Here is a 24,364-nt window from a genome sequence, read left to right as displayed (position 1 = left end):
AGCACTGCAGCCAATTTAAAAGTGATCTCACAGATGGTTTTTAATCAGCACACCTTCTCTTGCCTGCTTTCTTACCTTTGAAAACTAGACCTACCTAAGTTGAAGTTTTGTATTCCACCGCTTACTAGCTATGTGACCTGAAGTCACTTTTCCCTTAGCCCAGGTTTCCACATTTGTAATAAGAGAACAGCACTACTGTCCTAAGCCACACAGTTGCAAAGATCAAATGACATGTGCATTTAAAGAATGTGACATGGTTCTTAGCACATTGAAGCACTTTGTGATTATTAGCTATGATTATTACAGATGGAATATTTCTTAGCCCGTTTTGAAGCCTGTGTACTAATACTTGCATATTCTTATCTGTCATTCACTCTCTAGTTCTGTTATTTTATGTGACTTCCTTATCAAATCTGCATTGCTAGCTCATTGCTAATTTTAGTTATGATATTATAGGTACAAAAGGGACCTAAGAGGTCAGTTAGCCCACACCTTACTGAGAGTCCCACATCTGGGAGAAAACAAAGTACTAGCAACTGAATTCCAATATGGTTTTCAAATGCAGTAATTTTTCCAATTCAAATGAACCAAACAAAAATCTTGCATCATTTACCATGGGCAAGTAACTATTCAGGCCAGGTAGATGAAAGGGTTGTAATTCATGGGGGCCTGCCCTCCAGGAGCAAATCTAGTTATAAAGTATCTGAATCATAAAACCAATCTCTGCAAAGTTAAATAATAAGGTCCAATATTATATAGAGAGAACTACATGAGCGGCGGTGAGTAGTGGTTAGGAACGAGAACTCCAGAGCTAGACGGCCTGGGTTCAAATCCTAATTGTGCCACTTCCTGGCTTCAGGGTCTTAGACAAGGTTAATTTTCTCTGCCTCAGTTTCTTCACCTGTAGAATAGGGACAATAATAATGGGTTTGTTGTGAGGATTTGATGAGTGGATAATAAGTGGATAATAAGTGTAAAGAACTAAAAAAAGTGTAAAGAACTTGTGATAGTGCTTAGCATATCAATATTAGCTAGCACTGTATATTTAAAAATGATATAAATCATTGATAGAAGTCATATATTTTGAATTGTCTTTCAAATATTGATGACAAATACATACTGTTTATTCATATTAGGATTTTAACGTTTGAAGGTATGCACTTTTGACACGACTTGCCAAAGTTGCAGTGTGATCTTTGGGTATAAAACAAAACCAAACTAACTCATAAGTGTGAGGATAAAAACTGCCAAACTAGTTCTTTAACACAATCTCGTCCATATATGTTTTATTTAGCATTATTCAAATGACTGTTACGTACTAATCACTATAAAATATACATATGATACAATTTATTGTAGATTCTCAAGTAGCATGATACACACACTGTATTAAAACCTCAAAAGCTGACTGCCACTATGGCTATGTTAGGTTTTTTTTTTTTAGATTACTCTAAAAACAGGGAAAGAAGGCCTTTTTCTTTGAAATCAACTGGAATATTGTGGGGATAGGAAGCTTCTCAGTTAAGTTTCCTTTCCTTCCTCTGTTTATTTATTCATTCTTTCAGTCAACAAATGTTTATCACACACTTCATATATGTCAAGCACTGTACTAGGTGGAAGGGTGTACAGGAGTTAGTAAAACAGACTTAGTCACAGCCCTTTTTGGGAAGAGACCAGTCCTGAGCTGAGATGACAACTCAGGTAGTTACCAGAAATCTGAGGCCAGCATATCTAACAGTCAGTATAGTGGCGACTGTACCGAATTGGAGAATTTATACTTAACTACTCGAAGACATGGGACGCCAGTGTTCTTGCAACACTGTCCCAACCAAAGAAAATATAGCCTTCATTATGATTAATATGGATAAGAGAAGGCATATAGTAAAATATTTGCTAGTAATTATAGATTTTTAGTTTATCCATATAGAAAAGAAGACATAAACTAAATGTGAGGAAATCACTGTTTCTAAAGTAACTGGAATATGTAAACATTCTTCAGGTTTTTAATGCTGATTCATTTAATCTGTGTTCCTTTTGGCAGAACATTTCCCTTTGTAATTCACATGTGCTCTCCTGATTTTATATAATGTTAAATAAGTAGAAGAGGTAAACAGACAAGGCAACGTGAATACTAACTATACTTTCACAAGCATGGAGTCCTTCATGTTGTGAACATTTGAACTCATGAGCTCTTAAAAGATAGATAGCTTTTTTTTTCAGTTCTGCTGTGTTCCATGCTTTAGTAATTTGTTCTTTATATTCTGTCAGACTAACATGATAGGAAAATGTTAGCAAATTAAAGCCTCCTGATGTGTTAATAAATTACTCTTGCATTGTTCCCATGCTTCATTGAATTTCTTAATAGGAACTTCTTACAAATGGGCTAGAAACTCAAAACTATCCTGTATAAAAATCATTAATAAACAAGATTTTAATGTATGAAAATATATCATATTATACACCTACTAGGAAAATGACATTTGAAGTATAATAATATAATTGAAAGGACAAACTACTAATAATGAAATATTATTGTAATGAGATGACCACTAAGAAGCACATGAAATTCTTGTAGGTATAATCAATACTACAAATGAAATTTTTAATAGAGAGTTTGTTAATTTTCAAAATCTCAAGCAAGAATTTCAATATCCGAATGATATTATTAATCAGGAACCTTCTTAAAGATCTCTAAGAGCAAAAGAAGTTGTTCGTAAACAAAGATTGGGACCCATGGAATAATTTCTAGTAGTGAATAATTCTAGAATTTGTTTCAGTAAACAACATTTGAAGCTCCAAACAATGTTTATGTTCTAAAGAATAAAAAAGTATTAAAAATTAAGAAGCTGTGAAATATACAATAAATAAAATATACGATCCTAAAAAAATTTTCATCTTTGTACCCCCACATTACACTGGCTTCATGAAATTCTATGTCATCAGTTAGAACTTTTGCACAGTATAGTACTAAAATGGGTGTCTCGGTTCCACACCTCACATCATACAACCCAAAGGAAAAGAGAGAATCTCACCAAAGTCACGCTCATGGAAGACAGAAAAAATTTTCTTCCCTAGGAATCCGAAAAATGTCTCCTTGTGTGTCATTGGTGCTGCTTAACAGGGGTAGAGTATGTTCACTTGAGATGAGCCAAGTGAATCATAAAACCAATCTCTGCCCATGGTTGGAGCCAAAGGATCACACAAGACACCTGTCAAAGGATGGGCTGAAAGTTGACCAAAGGAAATTTGGATTTCTCTAAAGAAAGGGGACTGAGTTGTGGTCAGCAAACAGCTCTCTGTTATAAAGTAAAAAATACAGTGTATCTGAGAGTTTCTTCTTTCTAATTTCTATAATCTAGAGAATAGCAAATAAATTACAGGTTTATATGCACATAGCTACTTCATAAAAGGAGCTTTGCAAGGTGCTAAGAAGACTTTAAAATTTAGTCCTAACCCTCAAGGAATAGTCACTGGTTATGAGGGAAAAACAGCCAATAGGCAGTAGCTTTTTATTACATACATACAAGTTTAATATATGAATATTAGGTGGAATCGGAGATAAATTTGCCATAAAGCTCATGAAGCTTAAACTTCAAAGCCCCTCAAGTTTCAGGGGCTTCGTATTCCTTGCCCCTCATTTTATGTTCATAGTCCTGGGTTTATTTTCTTAGCGAGCCCCTCTCCAACAAATTCTTAAGCTCTCTGAACTTCTCTCTCCTCTTCTTTAATATGAGCACAGTAATATTTACATAAGACGGTTGCAGAAAGAATTAAATGCACTAAGGTAGGAAAGGCACCTTGTGGCATGCCTGGTTCACTAGCGGCATTCAGTGACTGGTAGCTGCAAAGCAAATTTCCATAACTGTCAGCTGAGGGTTCACGGTCTTTGGTATGATTGAAAAAAATACAGGGAAAGATTGCTTGATTTAATTTTGTTCTAATAAAATAAAAAACAATACCTTTTAATAAAATAATAAAGTCAGATTTTCATGCAATAAGTGATTGCTTTTGCATCTCTTTAAATTGTCAACTTCTCAGAACCGTAAACATCGAGATACTGAAGTAAATATTTATTGAAACTTGAGAGGCACATATATTTAGACTGAACTATTTTATTATATTTATAATATACATATTCTTTCTTTAACCCAGTTCAGTGAATGAAGAGCACAGGAACAATGAAAGTTTTTTATCAGTAAAATTTATTGGACCCCTCATTTGATTAGACCTCATAGTCACAAGCTTTATTTATTACATGTACAGGTTAGAGGTTATGTTTATCATTTGGCATGATGGACAGCAAATGAAACAATCTGTCATTGACTTATCTCTTCAGTACTCAACCAACAGCCAGTGTAGACAAGTTTTCCCTCCATGCATCCAGATTTTCCTTATGGAGATGTGACCTCATGGTGAAATCTATCTTAAAACATGATACACACTGGTGCTTCAGTTATTTACATATAGTCATAGGAACTTTGCTCTTAAATTACAGTGGTTACATGACTTTGACATGAAGCACAACTTCTGCTCATTAAAGTGTAAATGGAATTTTCCTATTTCCCAGTCATGCCCTCTGATAAATGAAATAGTTTCATCACAAAGCCAAGTCCTGCTAATATTGACATGAGCATAAGACATCACACACACACACACACACCCATTCACTGAGTGGAAAAAATATATTTTGTTAACACAGAAGTTGATTGACTGACAGATGATGATAAGCATAACCATTTTCCCAAATTATTATGCCACTTAAAAAAAGGAAGTGATAATGCCTTGAGGCTTTGAAATGTGAGAATGCAAATAGATGCACTGAAGTGTGAATACTCTTCAGCCATGCACCCTTGATACTACTGCCAAATGTCCATATACCACATGGAAAAGGGTGTACGTTGTTAAGGTGGGGAATGCTCAATTCAGCAATGTGGTGCAAGTTTCCACAGTTATTTTATCTTTCTTTTTCATCTTCAGTTAACAATATCTAAAATGAAACTCATTCTATTTACGTTAGTATATAATCTCCCTAATGTTTAGGTTTTACAACAACACGTGAAGAATGGGCAAAACTATTAAGTGTATTAGTAGCTGACTATGATGATGTAAAACTTGGTAGAAGACAAAAATTGAATGTGTAAATTTATTCTATACCATCTGCCAAAAAACTTACTGCCAAATTTGAAATATTCTAAATATATATTGAATGTCACCTTAACATACAACCCAGCTTGAAAACTGTTTTTGTTAGGCTTGCTTGTATTGCATTGTTGAAGACAGAGTATTGATTAGCAATATTTGGATACTGTCTTAAACTCATGGAATAACCCAAGCCAAGGGTACAACTTGCAAGGGGGGAAATGCAAAAAGGTACCAATTTCAAAATTGGGTTTATTGAAGTTGATAATTTTATTCATTTACTTGTTCTTTCCTTACACAGACTTTTATTCCACACCTACATTGTGCCAGGTACAGGAGATAAAAAGACAATAAGAACTGGTCCATACTCTTCAGGGTTTACATCATTTTTAGTTTACCCAGTGGTATATTATGTTCTTTTCCTTCTAATTGAAAGGAAGAACCAAGTAAGTGTAAACAAAGAAGAGAGTTGGTTCGTAGGCACTGTGGTAACCAGAAAGAGTGAGGTATTTTTTGTTTGTTTTTATCTCCACTGTTTGTTGGAAATACATAATAGGGTGACGGGGAGCTTTGAGGATTTACACAGAAGTCCCAAACAGGTTCCATGCTCTGCCTGCTTATGCTAAATGTCCCCCCTTATAGTCTCTTTTCTAGTGCCTTCTCATTTAGCCAATTCCCCTACCCTTTCAGAGAGAGAGAGAAAATACTAGAGCCTGTCCTGCTTTGAAAACTTTAAGCTGTCAGCGGTGCCTGACTGGCTCCGATGGTACTGCATGCAACTCTTGATCTCAGGGTCGTGAGTTTGAGCCCCATGTTGGGTGAAAGATTGCTTGTAAAAAAAAAAAAAAAAAAAGGAAGGGAAAAATTTTAAAAAGAAAGGAAAACTTTAAGCTGTTAGAGAACGAACTGGAAACAATAGGAGCACTTCTGTAGTGTATGTTCTTAGACTACTACCTATAGGGAAGGAAGGAGCCTGCTTCTGCACTTTGGTCTCACATCTGAAGTACAGCATTATCAAGGCAAACCTAAGCCAGAGTCAGTCTCCTTTAACCTTTCTTTCCAGCCAAAACAGAAGATCCAATAGCGATGATCTTGAAACTAATCTATAGGCTCGTCTTTGTACTACTTAAAATTTAGAAAGCTTTGGGCGCCTGGGTGGCTCAGTCGTTGAACGTCTGCCTTCGGCTCAGGTGATGATCCTAGGGTCCTGGGATCAAGTCCCACATCGGGCTCCCTGCTCGGCGGGAAACCTGCTCTCCTTCTCCCACTCCCCCTGCTTGTGTTCCTGCTCTCGCTGTGTCTCTCTGTCAAATAAATAAATAAAATCTTTAAAAAATATATTTAGAAAGCTTTTAGAACTGACACATGAAGATTTAAGGTCATTTCATTATACCTCCATTGTTTTAATGTCAAAATCCGTTGCTTTTCACTAAAATATTTAAAACTAATTTTCTTAGGAATTATCCGGGGACAGTGATAACAACACTAGCCAATAGTTGACAGGCACTTATATAGTCAGGCATCCTGCTAAGCATCTTCCGTAGATTTTCTCATTTTATCTTCACAACTTTATGATGAATTGCACTGGCTTTATAGGTTGCATTTCCTTTCATTTGTTACCTATTATTTCTCTATAGTAGGTAAGTAGAATATACTAAAAAAAAAAAAACATAGTGATTAATTAATCTTCTAGGTGCCCTTCACCTTTCCTAAATGCTCTGCACTATGGACAGCCATGTGATAGGAGCAGAGGATTCAAAGAAATGTACTGAGTGAGCCATTCTATACCTCCAAAGACTTCAGTCGTAATGGAACTGACATACCTATGAATATGCTAATAAATTGTGCCCATCAAAATTCAACTTTGGCTCAAAGTCTCTCTTTCCTCATAATATAATTAATCATGCTTATTTACCCTATGAAAAAATATAATAAGAATTACACTCATTCCCCTGACTGAAATGGACAGATCATCTAAGCAAAAGATCAACAAGGAAATAAAGACTTTAAATGAAACACTGGACCAAATGGACTTCACAGACATATTCAGAACATTCCATCCCAAGGCAACGGAATACACATTCTTCTCTAGTGCCCATGGAACATTCTCCAGAATTGATCACATCCTAGGTCACAAATCAGGTCTCAACTGGTACCAAAAGATTGGGATTATTCCCTGCATATTTTCAGACCACAATGCTTTGAAACTAGAACTCAATCACAAGAGGAAAGTCGGAAAGAACTCAAATACATGAGGGTAAAGAGCATCCTACTAAAGAATGAATGGGTCAATCAGGAAATTAAAGAAGAATTTAAAAAATTCATGGAAACCAATGAAAATGAAAACACAACTGTTCAAAATCTTTGAGATACAGCAAAGGCAGTCCTGAGAGGAAAGTATATAGCAATACAAACCTTTCTCAAGAAACAAGAAAGGTCTCAAATACACAACCTGACCCTACACCTAAAGGAGCTAGAGAAAAAACAGCAAATAAAGCCTAAAGCCAGCAGGAGAAGAGATATAATAAAGATCAGAGCAGAAATCAATGAAATAGAAACCAAAAGAACAGTAGAACAGATCAACGAAACTAAGAGCTGGTTCTTTGAAAGAATTAACAAGATTGATAAACCCCTGGCCAGACTTATCAAAAAGAAAAGAGAAATGACCCAAATCCACAAAATCATGAATGAAAGAGGAAAGATCACAACCAACACCAAAGAAATACAAACAATTATAAGAACATATTATGAGCAACTCTATGCCAGCAAATTAGATAACCTGGAAGAAGTGGGTACATTCCTAGAGATGTATCAACTACCAAAATTGAACCAGGAAGAAATAGAAAACCTGAACAGACCTATAACCACTAAGAAAATTGAAGCAGTCATCAAAAATCTCCCAACAAACAAAAGCCCAGGGCCAGATGGCTTCCTAGGGGAATTCTGTCAAACATTTAAAGAATTAATACCTATTCTCCTGAAACTGTTCCAAAAAATAGAAATGGAAGGAAAACTCCCAAACTCATTTTATGAGGCCAGCATTCCCTTGATCCCAAAACCAGAGAAAGACCCCATCAAAAAGGAGAATTACAGACCAATTATCCTTGATGAACATGGATGCAAAAATTCTCACCAAATACTAGCCAATAGGATCCAACAGTACATTAAAAGGATTATTCACCATGACCAAGTGGGATTTATCCCTGGGCTGCAAGGTTGGTTCAGCATCCACAAATCAATCAACGTGATACAATACATTAACAAAAGAAACAACAAGAATCACATGATCCTCTCAATAGATGCAGAAAAAGCCTTTAACAAAGTACAGCATCCTTTCTTGATCAAAACTCTTTAGAGTATAGGGATAGAGGGTACATACCTCAATATCATAAAAGCCATCCATGAAAAACCTACAGCAAATATCATTCTCAATGGGGAAAAGCTGAGAGCTTTTCCCCTAAGGTCAGGAATGTGGCAGGGATGTCCACTATCACCACTGCTATTCAATATAATATTAGAAGTCCTAGCCACAGCAATCAGACAACAAAAAGAAATTAAAGGCATCCAAATCGGCAAAGAGGAAGTCAAACTCTCACTCTTTGCAGATGATATGATACTGTATGTGGAAAACCCAAAAGACTCCACCCCAAAACTGCTAGAACTCATACAGGAATTCAATAAATTAGCAGGATATAAAATCAATGCACAGAAATCAGTGGCATTCGTATATACCAACAACAAGACAGAAGAGAGACAAATCAAGGAGTCGATCCCATTTATGATTGCACCCAAAACCATAAGACACCTAGGAATAAATTTAACCAAAGAGGCAAAGGATCTATACTCAGAAAACTATAAAATACTCATGAAAGAAATTGAAGAAGACACAAAGAAATGGAAAAACGTTCCATGCTCATGGATTGGAAGAACAAACATTGTGAAGATGGCAATGCTACCTAGAGCAATCTACACATGCAATGCAATCCCCATCAAAATACCATCCACTTTTTTCAAAGAAATGGAACAAATAACCCTAAAATTTGTATGGAACCAGAAGAGACCCCGAATAGCCAGAGGAATGTTGAAAAAGAAAAGCAAAGCTGGCAGCATCACAATTCCAGACTTCCACCTCTATTACAAAGCTGTCACCATCAAGACAGTATGGTACTGGCACAAAAACAGACACATAGATCAATGGAACAGAATAGAGAGCCCAGAAATGGACCCTCCAGTCTATGGTCAATTCATCTTTGACAAAGCAGGAAAGAATGTCCAATGGAAAAAAGACAGTCTCTTCAACAAATGGTGTTGGGAAAATTGGACAGCCACATGCGGAAGAATGAAACTGGACCATTTCCTTACACCACACACAAAAATAGACTCCAAATGGTTGAAAGACCTAAACATGAGACAGGAGTCCATCAAAATCCTAAAGGAGAACACAGGCAGCAACCTCTTCGACCTCAGCCGCAGCAACTTCTTCCTAGAAACATCGCCGAAGGCAAGGGAGGCATGGGAAGCAAGGGCAAAAATGAACTATTGGGATTTCATCAAGATAAAAAGCTTTTGCACAGCAAAAGAAACAGTCCATAAAACCAAAAGACAACCAACAGAATGGGAGAAGATATTTGCAAATGACATATCAGATAAAGGGCTAGTATCCAAAATCTATAAAGAACTTATCAAACTCAACACCCAAAGAACAAATCATCCAATCAAGAAATGGGCAGAAGACATGAACAGACATTTTTCCAAAGAAGACATCCAAATGGCCAACAGACACATGAAAAAGTGCTCAACATCGCTCGGCATCAGGGAAATCCAAATCAAAACCTCAGTGAGATACCATCTCACACCAGTCAGAATGGCTAAAATTAACAAGTCAGGAAACAACAGATGTTGGCGGGGATGCGGAGCAAGGGGAACCCTCCTACACTGTTGGTGGGAATGCAAGCTGGTGCAGCCACTCTGGAAAACAGTATGGAGGTTCCTCAAAAAGTTGAAAATAGAGCTACCATATGATCCAGCAATTGCACTCCTGGGTATTTACCACAAAGATACAAATGTAGGGATCCGAAGGGGTACATGCACCCCCCAATGTTTATAGCAGCAATGTCCACAATAACCAAACTGTGGAAAGAGCCAAGATGTCCATTGACAGATGAATGGATAAAGAACAAGTGGTATATATACACAATGGAATATTATGCAGCCATCAAAAGGAATGAGATCTTGCCATTTGCAACGACGTGGATGGAACTGGAGGGTGTTATGCTGAGTGAAATAAGTCAATCAGAGAAAGACATGTATCATATGACCTCACTGATATGAGGAATTCTTAATCTCAGGAAACAAACTGAGGGTTGCTGGAGTGGTGGGGGGGTGGGAGGGAGGGGGTGGCTGGGTGATAGACATTGGGGAGGGTATGTGCTATGGTGAGTGCTGTGAATTGGGCAAGACTGTTGAATCACAAATCTGTACCTCTGAAACAAACAATGCAATATATGAGGAAAAAAAAAGCAGGAGGGGAAGAATGAAGGGGAGTAAGTCGGAGGGGGAGACGAACCATAAGAGACGATGGACTCTGAAAAACAAACTGAGGGTTCTAGAGGGGAGGGGCGTGGGGGAATGGGTTAGCCTGGTGATGGGTATTAAAGAGGGCACGTTCTGCGTGGAGCACTGGGTGTTATGCACAAACAATGAATCATGGAACCCTACATCAAAAACTAATGATGTAATGTATGGTGATTAACATAACAATAAAAAATTTTTAAAAAAAGAATTACACTCAAAGACAGCCAGCAAAGTATAAATCTTAACACTTTTATTAATGCTTCATTACTTTGGGTTCCATTTTTTAGGCATCTGTGTGGGAATTGTATGATGATTAGCTGAAGTTCACTTGATGCCACCATTTTATGCATAAAATTGCAAAGGGGAGACTTCATCTGTTTAAGAGAACAACATTTTTGGGGTGCCTGGGTGGCTCAGTAGGTTAAGGGTCTACCTTTGGCTCAGGTCATGATCCCAGGGTCCTGGGATTGAGCCCCACATCAGACTCCCTGCTCAGCAGAGAGCCTGCTTCTCCCTCTCCCTCTATGATCTCTCAGCTTATGATCTCAGGGTGGTGAGATCGAGCCCCACGTCAGGCTCTGTGCTGGGTGTGGAACCTGCTTGAGATTCTCCCTCTCCCCCTCTCCCTCTGCCCCTCCTCACCTGTGCACTCTCTCTCTTGCTCTCTCTCTTAAAAAAAATTAAATAAAATTTATAAAAGTTTAAATGTTCATATTTGAAAGCTTTTTCTGGGTCATTTAATTGAGGAAAGCCCCTAACATTCTATACACAGAATAAACCAAATTCTGTTGTGTTTTTTTTTAAGATTTTATTTATTTATTTATTTTGCAAGAGGGGGAGAGAGAGAGAGAGAGAGAGAATGAGCCAGGGGGAGGGGCAGGCTCCCCACTGAGTAGGGAGCCTGATGCAGGACTTATTCTCAGGATCCTGGGATCATGACCTGGGTCCCAGGATAAACCAAATTCTTAATCAAACAGTAAAAAGGAGTTAGGGAAGACTAAAAATCTCCATTATTCTCACTCCCCAGAGGCAACTATTATTGTAGTTTTATGAATATTCTTCAAATTTTTTTCTCTGAATAGGTAGCAAAAATATATTACTCATGTACTAAAGGATTTTTAGAAAACCATTGATAATACTATGATGCTGATAATGCTATGATGCAAATGGCTTTTTGCAACCCTAGTACTCATAATAATAATTTAATATTACCTGTAATCCATTCCCCACAAAACTACTGGAGTTACCTTTTTAAAGCCTAACTCAGATCTTGTTTATCTCCTGCCTAAAAGCATTCAGTGACTCCTCTTCACTTACCATAAAATATGTTTCATTTCCCTGATCTGCAAAGCCATATGACATGCCATTACCTATTTTCTCATGTCATCTCCTAATCCCTTCCTCTTGTCTACTGTGCTTCAGTCACACTCTTTCTGTTCCCTGAACATGTCAGTCAGGCCTCCTTAGAGCCTTTGTACTAGCTCTTCCTCTGTCTCGAATTCTCTAATTTCTGAACTGTGTATGACTGACTCTTCTGGTCATTCACATCTCTGTCAAGAGGTTCTCCTTGAGAGATGCCATCCTCATCACCCAGTTGCTACTCTCCCATTCTGTTTTAATTGTCAGTAGAGCACTTATCTCTGGTATTTTCTTATTTACCTAATTGTTTATTTAGGTTCCATCTGTCTCTGCCTCTAAAGACACATGCACACGTACACACACATACACACACATGAAGCATCATGAGAATAGCAACCTCATTTATCTTATTGTAGGGTCTAGAGTAATTACTGACACATAGTAGGTGCTCAATATCTATTGAATGAATTTACCTTGGAGTTTTTTTTAAATCAGCATTTTCAATTAGAAGCATAATATGCAGCAGGATGAGTATATCATTTGTTTAACTAGTGCCTTACTGGATATTTAGACTACTTCTAGTTTTGTGGGGATTTTTGTTTTGTTTTGTTTTGTTTTGCCATTTCAAGCAATGTTGTGAGAAATATAAATATCCTTGTATCTGATTCTTTCCATATTATAAATTCCTCAAAGTGGAATGATTGGATCAAAAGCAAGTGCATATTTAAAAAAATATTACCAGGTTGCCCCATGAGAAATGTATACCAATTTATATTCCTACCAACAGTATTATGACATATCATGGTTTGCTATACCCTGGCCACCACTGAGTATTGTGAAACTTATTTTTTGACAACCTAATGAATAAAAATAGTTTTTATTTGACGTTTTAAAACTTGCCATGTACTTCTGACTTTTGACTGTAAAGAACAGAAAATCAACTTAAACTGGCTATCATTTAAAACAGAAATTTTTTATTGGCCCACATAACTGAGAAATCAGGATTGGTTAGTTCAAGAAAACTGGATCCGAGGGCTCACCAGTGTCATAGGTTGCTATGTTTCTGGTATTTTTCCTCATTGGTTTCATTTTCAGACAGGCTTCCCTATGTTATACCAGTGATGTCTTTGTAATCCCACTAGAAAAAGAGAAACCTTCTTGCCCAGATAGTCTCAGCAGAGTTTCATTGGAATAACTTGAATCATCTGCCCATTTCTGCACTAATCTTAATGGCCATATGGATAGAATATGCTGATTGCCAAGTCTGGATCACATGCTCACCCAGGGGATCAGATAATGGAGTCAGCCACCTGAACCAGGTGTTCCAAGAGTAGGGACGGAGTGGTTCATAAAGGAAGAAGGAGTAATGTACGCTGAACAATATTATATTGGATGAGCTGGCACTGTTTTTCCTACATATATTGAAAATTTGCTTCTGTAAATTGCTTGTTCATCTCATTTGCTCATTTATTCAACTAGATTATTCATTAGTTTCTTACAGATTTGTAAGAGCTCACTTTTTAAGGAAACTAGCCCTTTATCATATGTGCTATAAATATTTTTCACTTTGTTGTCTTTTGATTTTGCCTAAAATTTTTGCCTGAAGTTTCCATATGGAAATGGAAATGTTATATAATCAGGGGCACCTAGGTAGCTCACTCAGTTAAGTATCCAACTCTTGATTTTGGCTCAGGTCATGATCTCAAGCTCAGCGCTGGGTGTGGAGCCTGCTTAAGATTCTCTCTCTCCTTCTCCCTCTGCCCACCCTCCCCCAAGAAATCTATCAATCAGTCAATCTTATATCATCAGATCAATCAGTTTTCATTCATTCAGCATTTATTATGTACCTAAAAAGAGCCAAGTAGTGTATCAGGTGCTGCGAACATAGAAATGAGTAAAAACCATTGCCTTGAAAGGCTAGCTTACGGGGTAAAAAAAAAAGTTGAGCACAGAAGCATGTGTAGGTATGATTTCTATGTTGTCCTAATGGAGAATTTTAAGACTGATGATATATAGCTCATAACTGAAAAAAATGAAAAGAATCCTTGAAGCCTCTTCTCAGGATTCCCAAGCCCTTGGTTATTATACTGGAAGATAACAAGATGACTTCAATATGTTAGAAGCTCAGATGTGTTGAGAGAACTGAAATAACAAAAACAATACCTAGAAGCCAAACAGATCAATCAGCTGTATCCCACTTCCAGCTGTATCTGGCACAAAGCTTCAGCTGGTTCTGTAAAATGTATGGCCTCTGACTAGTGCAGTCTTATTTTTTTTAGCATATTTTTTTATGTTATGTTAATCACCATACATTACATCATTAATTTTTGATGTAGTGTTCCATGATTCATTGTTTGTGTATAACACCCAGTGCTCCATGCAGAACGTGCCCTCTTTAATACCCATCACCAGGCTAACCCATCCCCTCTAGAACCCTCAGTTTGTTTCTCAGAGTCCATAGTCTCTTATGGTTCGTCTCCCTCTCCGATTTCACCCCTTCATTTTTCCCTTCCTGCTATCTTTTTTTTTTTTTAACATATAATGTATTATTTGTTTCAGAGGTACAGGTCTGTGATTCAACAGTCTTACACAATTCACAGCGCTCACCATAGCACATACCCTCCCCAATGTCTATCACCCAGCCACCCCATCCCTCCCACCCCCCAGCACTCCAGCAACCCTCAGTTTCTTTCCTTAGATTAAGAATTCCTCATATCAGTGACATCATATGATACATGTCTTTCTCAGACTAATGCAATCTTGATTGGACGTTTCTTCATTGCCCTCATCTATAATGTGAGGGAGTTGGACTTGTAGGCCTGTAGGGTGCATTCCATTTCTGAAGAACTGTGATGGTTTAGGAATTAAGTAGGCAGTTATAGAAGAAAAAAATGACATCAAGATCAGAATTTCCTATTTAGCCATGAAATGGCATCTCAGTGTTGTGGAAAGAGTAGAGACCCACGTACCTGTTTCCTCCTCATGAAATTAGTTTCAGAATGAATGCTTTGCCCACCTCAAGACTTATGAAAATCAATCTAGAAAGTGGATGTGAAAACAATATCTTATATAAATATATAGTACCATTAGCGTTTGCAGCAGGGAGCACTAGCAATAGTGAGCTCACAAATATTTTGTATATATAAGTAGAATCCTAATACCATGAACATGAGCATTTTCAAGTTTTTTTTTGAAATACCAAAATTCAGTTTTATTAATATTACTTTAATTGGACCGCTGATTCCTCTTGAAAACCTTTTTTACTCTTCAAAATTTTCATCTATTTTAATGGCATTGACTGCACCTCAAGTCAATCCACATTTATTTTTTTATTTATTTATTCAAAACAATCCAGCTGTGTGCCCAGACTTTCACATTCTCTAAAGTCCTTCAAATGCTTCCTAAAGTACCATTTACCCAGTTAGTATTTTTTATTTAAATTATCTTTATTGTTCATTTTCACCTCTCTTATTTAATTTATACATCTATCCCATAAAATGCACTTGATAAAACTTGTAAGGTTTCATAAAAGAGAAAGATGTTGGTCAGTCAAGGCTAAGAGAACAGAAAAGGAGAGAAAATAGGAAAATGTAACCAAAGAAAAAGTTCACACTCAGAAATGCATGCCATAAGGATTCTAACCAGAACTTTTCAAAGAGCTCTAGTTCTATTGCCTTCTTAATAGTTATTATGACAACAAAAAAGAAAGATGAGGTTTTAGTAAAAAGAAACCAATAGTAAACACTGGAGTGAACAAGATTAACCAATTCTGTTTATAATAATATTTCTCAGAGCCTTTCATGAGTAAATCTCTATGAGTATCTGTCAGGATCTTTGTTCCATATCATAAAGTCACAGGTTTTTGTTTGTTTTTTGTATTTTTTCCCAGGAAAACAAAGATTTTTGTGGTATTTAAGACTGAGACAAATTTCTCTCTTTAATATTCAAACAGGGGAAATTGAGTGATAGAGCAGAGAAAATCCTCAACACCAGTTCTTCAATAAATTCAGTTGTTTTATGTAGATGTGGTAATGTTACACATATAATTTTCCACCAGTTTTATATTGAAATAGTTCTTTTGCAAGCCATGTGGGCTTTATAGCAGTTTTAGAAAATGATGATAATAATAATATAATAATAAAAATATAAATATTTATATTTATATATATAAATTTATATATAAATAATAAATATATATAATAAAAATAATAAAGTGCTACAGAGGTGGAATTTTTATTTTTAATTTTTCATTGTTATCTGCATCATTTTCTTTTGTGACAGTGCCAAGTTATGGCATACAAACCGACAAGAACAAAATCATAATACATCTAATAGCAAGTTCTAAACTTTCACTTAAACCTTTTCAGGTAGAAACACTTAAAAAGCATAGAGGTGGCTGTTCCTAAAAGCCTACTGTTTGAGAGAAAAGAAAACTGGTAATAATTACTATGGTAATTACGGTAAAAATGGAAGGAGATTACAAAATAAGCTTATACGTTTTATTAAGTAGAGTTTTACTGTTTCACCAGATTTCCTTCCTTATTCATTTGCTAAATCCAAATGGCTTTGACGTTGCATTATTTGCTCAAATTTTAAAAGGATAGCAAACACAACCATATCAGTTTATACATAGGTAAGTAGATCATTATAGGTAGGTAGATGATAGATGGACAGTTAGACAGATAGGCAGATAAATAGACATTATATGTTTCGACCCCATAAGAAAATATGTCATCTGTGATGAAATTTTTGTTTCCCAGACATTTTCAAGCATTTTCCTTTCAGATGATTTATTGCTTCCTGATTACTAGAGCAAAATAATAGAAAAATAGTAAGTACAAACTAGATCATATACATTTTGTTATATAAAATTTGTTTCTAAATGCATCGATAAAAATTCAAAATTGGAAATTCATTTTAAGAAGTTACCAATGGAGGCATGTACATACTTTTAATACTGTGCACCTGTTTCCTACAAAGTATTATTCTGTCAAACACTCCAAAACAATAACTTTGATGAAACTTGAGTAAAATAAAAAGAGCAAATATTTATTTTATCCCTTTTCCAGTAGTTGGGGAGAAGGCTGGAAAAGATTGGAGGAAGGGCCTTGTTCCTTTTTCAAGAATGTTTTGTGTGGTCTTGCAGAACAAACAAAATCTCAGATAAGGTCAATCCTTACAGATTGTGCAGCCATTTTATGCACGTGAAAGATCCGGTAGCCTATTCAAGAGAGGACAAAGTATTAAACATTTTAAATGCTTTGAAAGAATAGTCTTTTAATATTGAGGTAGAAAAACAGATGTCTGCACATCTAGACAAGCATAAAATATGTTGGCTATCTGAAATGAAAAACTATTCCAATTCAGTAACAGCTCACATTCATTCCACTATAGTAAGTACCCTTTTACCAAAAAAATAATGATATATTTGTTTTAAATATTATTAATATTCTATGTGACATTTAATGAAATTACATTGCCTTTTTATATCTATGTAAAAAGATTTGAGAGATGAACGGTGAAATTTAACACAGAATAAAATGTAAGCCTTAGACTATTTTAAAAATATGTTTAAAACCAAAGTTCTTAAACATTTTTTAAATAAATTAAAACAAAGTTTTCAAAAATTTTAAAAAATAATTAAATTGTTTAGTCTTTGTTAAGTCATAATTAAGTTAAAGAAAAATGAGCATAGTTTACAAATAATATTAAGGATAAGAGCCCTTGCAAATAAGAGTTTTTTATGGAAATTCTAACAGACTTTTAACTGCTGACATCATTGTGTTATTTGAATTAGTCCCATGGAACCAAAAGAAAAAGCTTCCAAACAATTTATAAATGAATCTTTCTCTCTTGTGTAACATTATTTGTCCTATTGAAACACTAATTTTCTGCTACTTCTCTTGTTAAAATTAAGCCCTGGGGGGAACTTCATAGTTAACTAGTAATATTAAATTTTGAATAAAGGAGTTCTATATTATACTTAGTATTCATCTTTTGTTTTCTCCATAAATATTTATATGTAATAGTATGCATCTTAAAGCAAAATAATGTAGCCACTAGGAATCATGAGCATGGACTCCGTGTCCCATAAACCAAAATCAGACAGAAACTAAAGCTAAAACAGTTTATTATTTGAAATCATAAGGACTATCTGCTAGAAATTCTTTTAATGATTAGGTGTGCTAAGAAGTTTGAGGCAATGATCCAATTAGCACATGCTTTGTCAGGGGGAAAAAAAGTCTATGTATATTGTATCCTGAGCATTTTACTGTGCGCTCCACTCTAGGACTAACATCATCATTGGGATGATAGGAAAGGCCTTAGTGGCCCTTATCCAATGCTTCCTAGGGACTCGGAATTGTCTGGATTATTTTCATCAGCCTTAGGTTTGTAGTTTCACTTAATAAAGAAAATGTATGCACCATCTGTATAATAACAGAAGGGAACAAGCATTCCAACAGGGTTTTCATATGGGTGATTATTATCTTTCTCACTGTGAGTGACCCTCTAGTAAGACAAGGTTTTCTCTAATATGGTTGTCACATGGTCAACTGCTTCACCTTCTCATTGGATTTCCTGTGATCAAGCTAAATTTAGTTCATTATGGTTATTACTAAGTAGGAAGGAAAATGACATTAAAAGTGTTGGTTTTGCCTTGACAGTTTAAACTGGATCATTCCTAGTAATCCAGTGTCCTGAAACTTTTAGTAAAATCCAGAAACTTCGCATATATAAATGATGTTCCTGAGAGATTTTTAGCAAGTGTAAGGATCCATAATTAATATTAAAATCAAATTTTATAAAATGTAATACAAAATTATTTATGCTCTATGGTTAAAATGAATTAATGGTAAATACTTTCAGCATAAAGAGTTATAATATAGAATGTTTAATATAACTGTATTAAGTGAAATGCTTCTTTTCACTTCTTAACAGCCCATCGGTGCTTTGAACCCAAAAAGAGCTGTATTTTACGCAGAGCGCTATGAGACATGGGACGATGATCAAAGCCCCCCCTACCATTATAACACGCATTACTCAACAGCAGCATCTACCTTATCCTGGCTTGTTCGAATTGTGAGTATCTTCATTAAGTTACTATACTTGTTACTTGTTTTAAACAAAGATTAGAGGCCAGTGAAATAGAAATGAGATTTCAAACTCTAGCAAAACCTGAATCCTTTTTTTAAAATGAGTTTTCTCATTTACAAAATCGGGTTAGGAAGATAGATAATTGTGAGCTTCTTAAGCCTAAACCAGTTATAAAAGGAACCAGACCCTTGGAACGCATCCGTAATGTCCACTGTTTCTTTTGTTCACTGGTGGTTGCAAGCTGGCTCTCTCCCCTGACCCTCTCAATCTTGCTTCTTGGGCAGGATACTTTAAGAACAGTTTCTAAATGTTTTGAAGGCTTCTTTCTGTTTCTTTCTCTTTCTCCTAACACATTCAAGTCTCTCTGATCTTTCAAATAACAGATACACATCCATATGTACACACATACACACAGGCTTCCTTGCGCCCCAACCAACACTGCAGTTACTTTCCAGTTCTCTCCCTTCATAGTCACATGTAAGCACAGCCTCCACTAAACTGCCCATGTCCTGTGCTTCTCTCTCTGCTTTATCACCTCCCATTCAGTCTTTAGCCTGGCTGATTTAGGTTCCACACCCACCCCTTTACTGAACTGTTTTTGCAGAAGTCACAAGTTATGGGGCTAGAACTTCCCATTTCTTCCCATGATGTATCTGAAGAATTTGGCACCATTGTTCACTTTCTCCTTCTCGAAATTCTTCCCTCTCAGGGCACTTAGGTGGCTCAATAGGTTAAGTGTCTGCCTTCGGCTCAGGTCATTATCCCGGGGTCCTAGGATCAAGTCCCGCATCGGGCTCCCTGCTCAGTGGGGAGCCTGCTTCTCCCTCTCCCGCTCTCCCTGCTTGTGCGCTCTCTCTCTCTCAAATAAATAAATAAAATCTTTAAAAAAAAAAGAAATTCTTCCCTCTTGTGACTCCTCAGACAATATCCTCTCTTGTTTTACTTCCTATCATCCTAACTGCCCTACCCAGTCTCATGCTCAGAATTTTTTTTTCTCAATGATTGTGTTCCCCAGGATTTTTCTGTATACTTTATCTAGGCTAGGCCGTTCAGTGATAAGCTAATGCCTTCCAGCTTCTGTCTTCATTGCAAGCGTTTTTCTTGGGCTCCCGGCTTTTATTTCCAAGTGCCTACTGGATATTTCTACATGAACACCTCATAATACCATGTACACCATTTCCAAAAAGGAACTCCTCATCTCCCTCACAAACCTGTGGTGGTTCTTCCTGCATTTCCTATCTAAATAAATGGTGTGATCCCTCATCCAGTTACCTGATCTAGATATTTTCTCTGTTTTACCAGCCTGTTACATCCAATCAGACATCAGATCAGCTAGGTTCTTCCAACTAAGTATCTCTGCAGTCTGTCTCCTTGCTCTATTAACTCTGCCATTTCCTTAGTTTAGGTTCCCATTATTTCTCATCTAGATTATTGCAGAAGCCCTTAACAAATCTTCTTGCCTTTAGTCTTTAGTCTTGCCTTCTTCAATCCAGTCTAGTTAAGAGCAGTTACTGGAATCAGATGGTCTGAATTTTTTTTTTTCTACAGGCAACTGAGGAGTATTATAGAATATTAAACCAAATCTGTAAATCAATACCATCAATAATGTCTTCTCCCCTTACCAAAATATACCTTAGACCACTCTGTTTCATGAGGCTGACTGACCTCAGAAACACATTGGTAGAGTACATGAAAATGTGTGTCCATGGGACCACATCTTATATTTTCAAAGATTTTTTTTCCTCTACCTAAATGACAGCTTTAGTTTGGAGGTCCTTCTCAAACATTCTCTCTCTTATGGGGACAAATTGAACTTAAAACAAATACAGTATGAGTATCTTTTAAGTAACTTGTAAATTGCTGATAAGTAATATGCTACAAACAATTACTGTTATTACAATAAAAGATTTGTCAGAGTTATGATTCAGTTTAACTGAACAGAGATTTCATATTTTTATAATCTTAAAGCAGTATAAGTAGTTTTAAAAAGTTTAGATTTAACTAGCCTATGAGAAAATAAACCCAAATCTTATTTAAAAAATAAACTCTGTAATTATAAACTAAAGGAAAATACATAAAACTTTATTTTTTAGACCAAAGTTACTAGTCTGATTTGTCCAAAGATATACCTTAATTACATGAACCTGGATTATTTTATAAAAATGTTTCTGAGCTAATGTTTCTTAAGAAATTTTTTTAGCTCCAGCACTTTTAAAGACTAAGAATTTCTATTTATTTTCTGTTAATTTTTGAAGCATATAAGATTTAAATAGGTGCCCGGTTACCCCTATAAACCAATCAGAACAAAGCTCTTTAGTTTATGGGTTGTAATAATTTTTTAATACTCTCCAGATGTAGGAAAATACTTCACACTCACACAGGAGTTAAAGGCTTTTCTGAATTACACACAGGTATATTGAGAACTTAGAGCTTCTATCCTATAGTATCAGCCACAGGTGAAAACAAAACACAAAAACACAAAAAATTACCATTCAAGATCTCAAGGAGCTGGTGTCCTTTACAATGGACATAAAATATGTTCTTATTTGATTTGGGCTCACAAATAGGCAGACAAGAAAACAAAAAGACTAATAAATTATCTGATCACCAAATGGTGAGATCATAAAACCAAATTCTCGGTCATTACCACCACCAATGGGAAATGACTGATTAGCTGTGCATGTTATAAATGTTATAACAACAAAATTAGCAAAGGGGGTTAAAAAAAGAAAAACCTAGAGAAATAGTGTGTCAGTAAAGTTCAAATTCTGTTTGCTGCCCAGAATTCACTCTACAGGACAAGAAAAGACATAGCCAGGATTAAGCGGCCCTTGAGATTTACTTCCTAAGCAGCACAGGTTTATTTGGTTTCATAGAGTTCACGCTCAAAGGGACTTCCAAAAATGTTACAGAAGGAAATTTTTAGAAAGCATTGAAGCCAGAGATATTCATCCTGGGAGGCCTTTTCACATCACCTTGGGTTCCATCAAGAACAATCATTGCTATAAGTAAGCCACTGCCATGGGGAGAGTAAAACACCTCTTCTATTGGTGATTAAAAAAAAAAAAAAAAGTCCAAAATCATTTCAGAAAGAACATTATCACAAAACTGGATTGTTTGAGAATTAATTGAGAGTATATATATGATAGTATTTTAAAATACATAAATTGGTATTCAATAGTTATGTGTAATCAAATTAGTCTGAAGTCAGATTTATGATTCACTAATGGGAGTCCATAAAAATACTTGCTATTAGGGCACCTGGGTAGCTCAGTCAGTTAAGCATCTGAATCTTGGTTTTGGCTCAGGTCATGATCTTGGTGTCCTGGATTTGAGCCCCGTCTCAGGCTCCTTGCTCAGCAGGCAGTCTGCTTGAGGATTCTCTCTCCCTCTCCCACTGCCCCTCCCCCCACTTGCACATGCGCATTGCACACGCACACTCTCTCTCAAAAATAAATAAATCTGTAAAAAAAAATACTTGCTATCAACAGCTTGATTTAACTTAAGACTTTTGTATCCCTAATAAAGCTAAATACTTTCTCAAATCATAAATCATAATTCATCCTTAAGTTGATTTATTATTCCAGTGAAATGAAGTACAAATTTGAATCTGTACAAGAGTATGGCAGGAATTCTGTGCATGTTTATTCTATAAATCCCCTTTCAGTATTATCTACAACAGTACTGTACAATAGAAATATAATGCAAGCCACTTACATAATTTAAAATTTCTAGTAGACACATTTAAGAGTAAAAAGAAACAGGTGGAATTAACTTTAATAAACATATTTGTTAACCCAGTATATTCAAACGTTATACTTCCAACACATAACCAATATAAAAAATTTTGAGGCTATATTCTACTCTTTTTTGTTTCTAAGTCTTTGAAATCCAGAATGTATTTTTATATTTACAGCACATTCATTTTGAAGGAGCCGTACCTTGGGTACTCCATAGTCACATGTGGCAAGTGGCTACTGTATTGGACAGAACAGATCTATAGGATTACTTTTATGGGGACTCATTTAGCCAACACATCTTATGCCATGCTGTTATAAATATTTTACATTATAAATATTATAAATATGTTATAAATAGAAGTCTAAGAGCTTACCAAGTGTCTAACCTAATGGCCCAGGGAATTGTGATTTCCTCCCTCCCATCCCATGGAGTTTATGAAGTAGAAAATGCATTAAAATTCATGTCACTAAGAATTTGTTCATAAAAACAAAATCCAGAATAAGTATTTGCCCTTTACCTTTCAAGTCTTTTTGACCCAGTGATTAGACTCATTATTAGTTTCAATCAATATGCATAGTATAACAATGATAATAACTGCTTTAAAATGCTAATCAACTACATACCTCATTTCTTTAAATTAAAAATATTATTTTAGACAAACTACCAGTGAAATCACTTGTCTGAATTACAAGACTCTGAAAAGACTGGTTCCTTGATAGCTGCCATTGGGCAAATGATGAATGAACTATTAGAGTGGAGTTTGGAGTTTCTTCAGATATTAACTCGTATGAAAGGCACATTTTACTTGGAATGTTTTTACTTTAAATCTTACCCTGAACATATAGCATATAACATACACACAGAAGTAATTAAATCTTACCCTCTGACCTTTACGTCCCTCAGCGACCTGTCCACCCTGTAAATTCACTATATTCCACCTAACTATTCTTATTTGTCAAACATTTAATCATAATCTTTAAGGAAGTTAAATAGGTCATTCAACAAAAGTTCATTTATCAATCAGTTATTTGGAATTTGGGACTTTTAAAAATAAAGTATGGGTTTTTTGGAAAGCCTACCCAAGAGCCTATATCTTTAAAAGTACGTATTTGTAGTTGGAAAAAATAGTAGAAACACTTTTGCAGGTATTGTAATTAAAGCCCAAAGATAATGCTACTGAATAAAATAGTGTTGTCACGTTTATCTTGAATACTGATGCTTAAGGACAATGCAGATTTACTTAGAGGAAGGTGAGGAATTCTGTTTTTTCATTATTTTTCTGTTATTATATAAGTTTCAGGTATACAGCGTTATAATTTGACATCTGTATTCACTACAAAGTGATTGCCACCCCAAGTCTAGTTACCACGCATCACCATACAGTTGCCCTCTTCATCCACTTCACCCACTGCCCAAACCCCTTCCCCTCTGGTAACCACTAGTCTGTTCTTTGTAT

General features: G+C 35.8%; 1 protein-coding gene across 14 annotated transcripts in view; it reads left to right on the top strand.

Annotated features, from left to right (window-relative positions):
• The window catches only part of NBEA (neurobeachin), a 680,715-nt gene that overhangs the window by 579,059 nt on the left and 77,292 nt on the right, over positions 1–24,364 (top strand). For all 14 annotated transcript variants that reach the window (XM_027588285.2, XM_027588293.2, XM_027588287.2 and 11 more), the window contains one exon: positions 19,012–19,152. In XM_027588285.2, coding sequence (XP_027444086.1) covers positions 19,012–19,152 — 141 coding nt within the window. The remainder of the gene's footprint in view (positions 1–19,011; positions 19,153–24,364) is intronic.

This window comes from Zalophus californianus, chromosome 3 (assembly GCF_009762305.2).
Source record: "Zalophus californianus isolate mZalCal1 chromosome 3, mZalCal1.pri.v2, whole genome shotgun sequence".
NCBI classification, from domain to species: domain Eukaryota; kingdom Metazoa; phylum Chordata; class Mammalia; order Carnivora; family Otariidae; genus Zalophus; species Zalophus californianus.
Note: the sequence above shows the minus strand (reverse complement) of the source record. Positions and strands in the feature narration are given on the sequence as shown.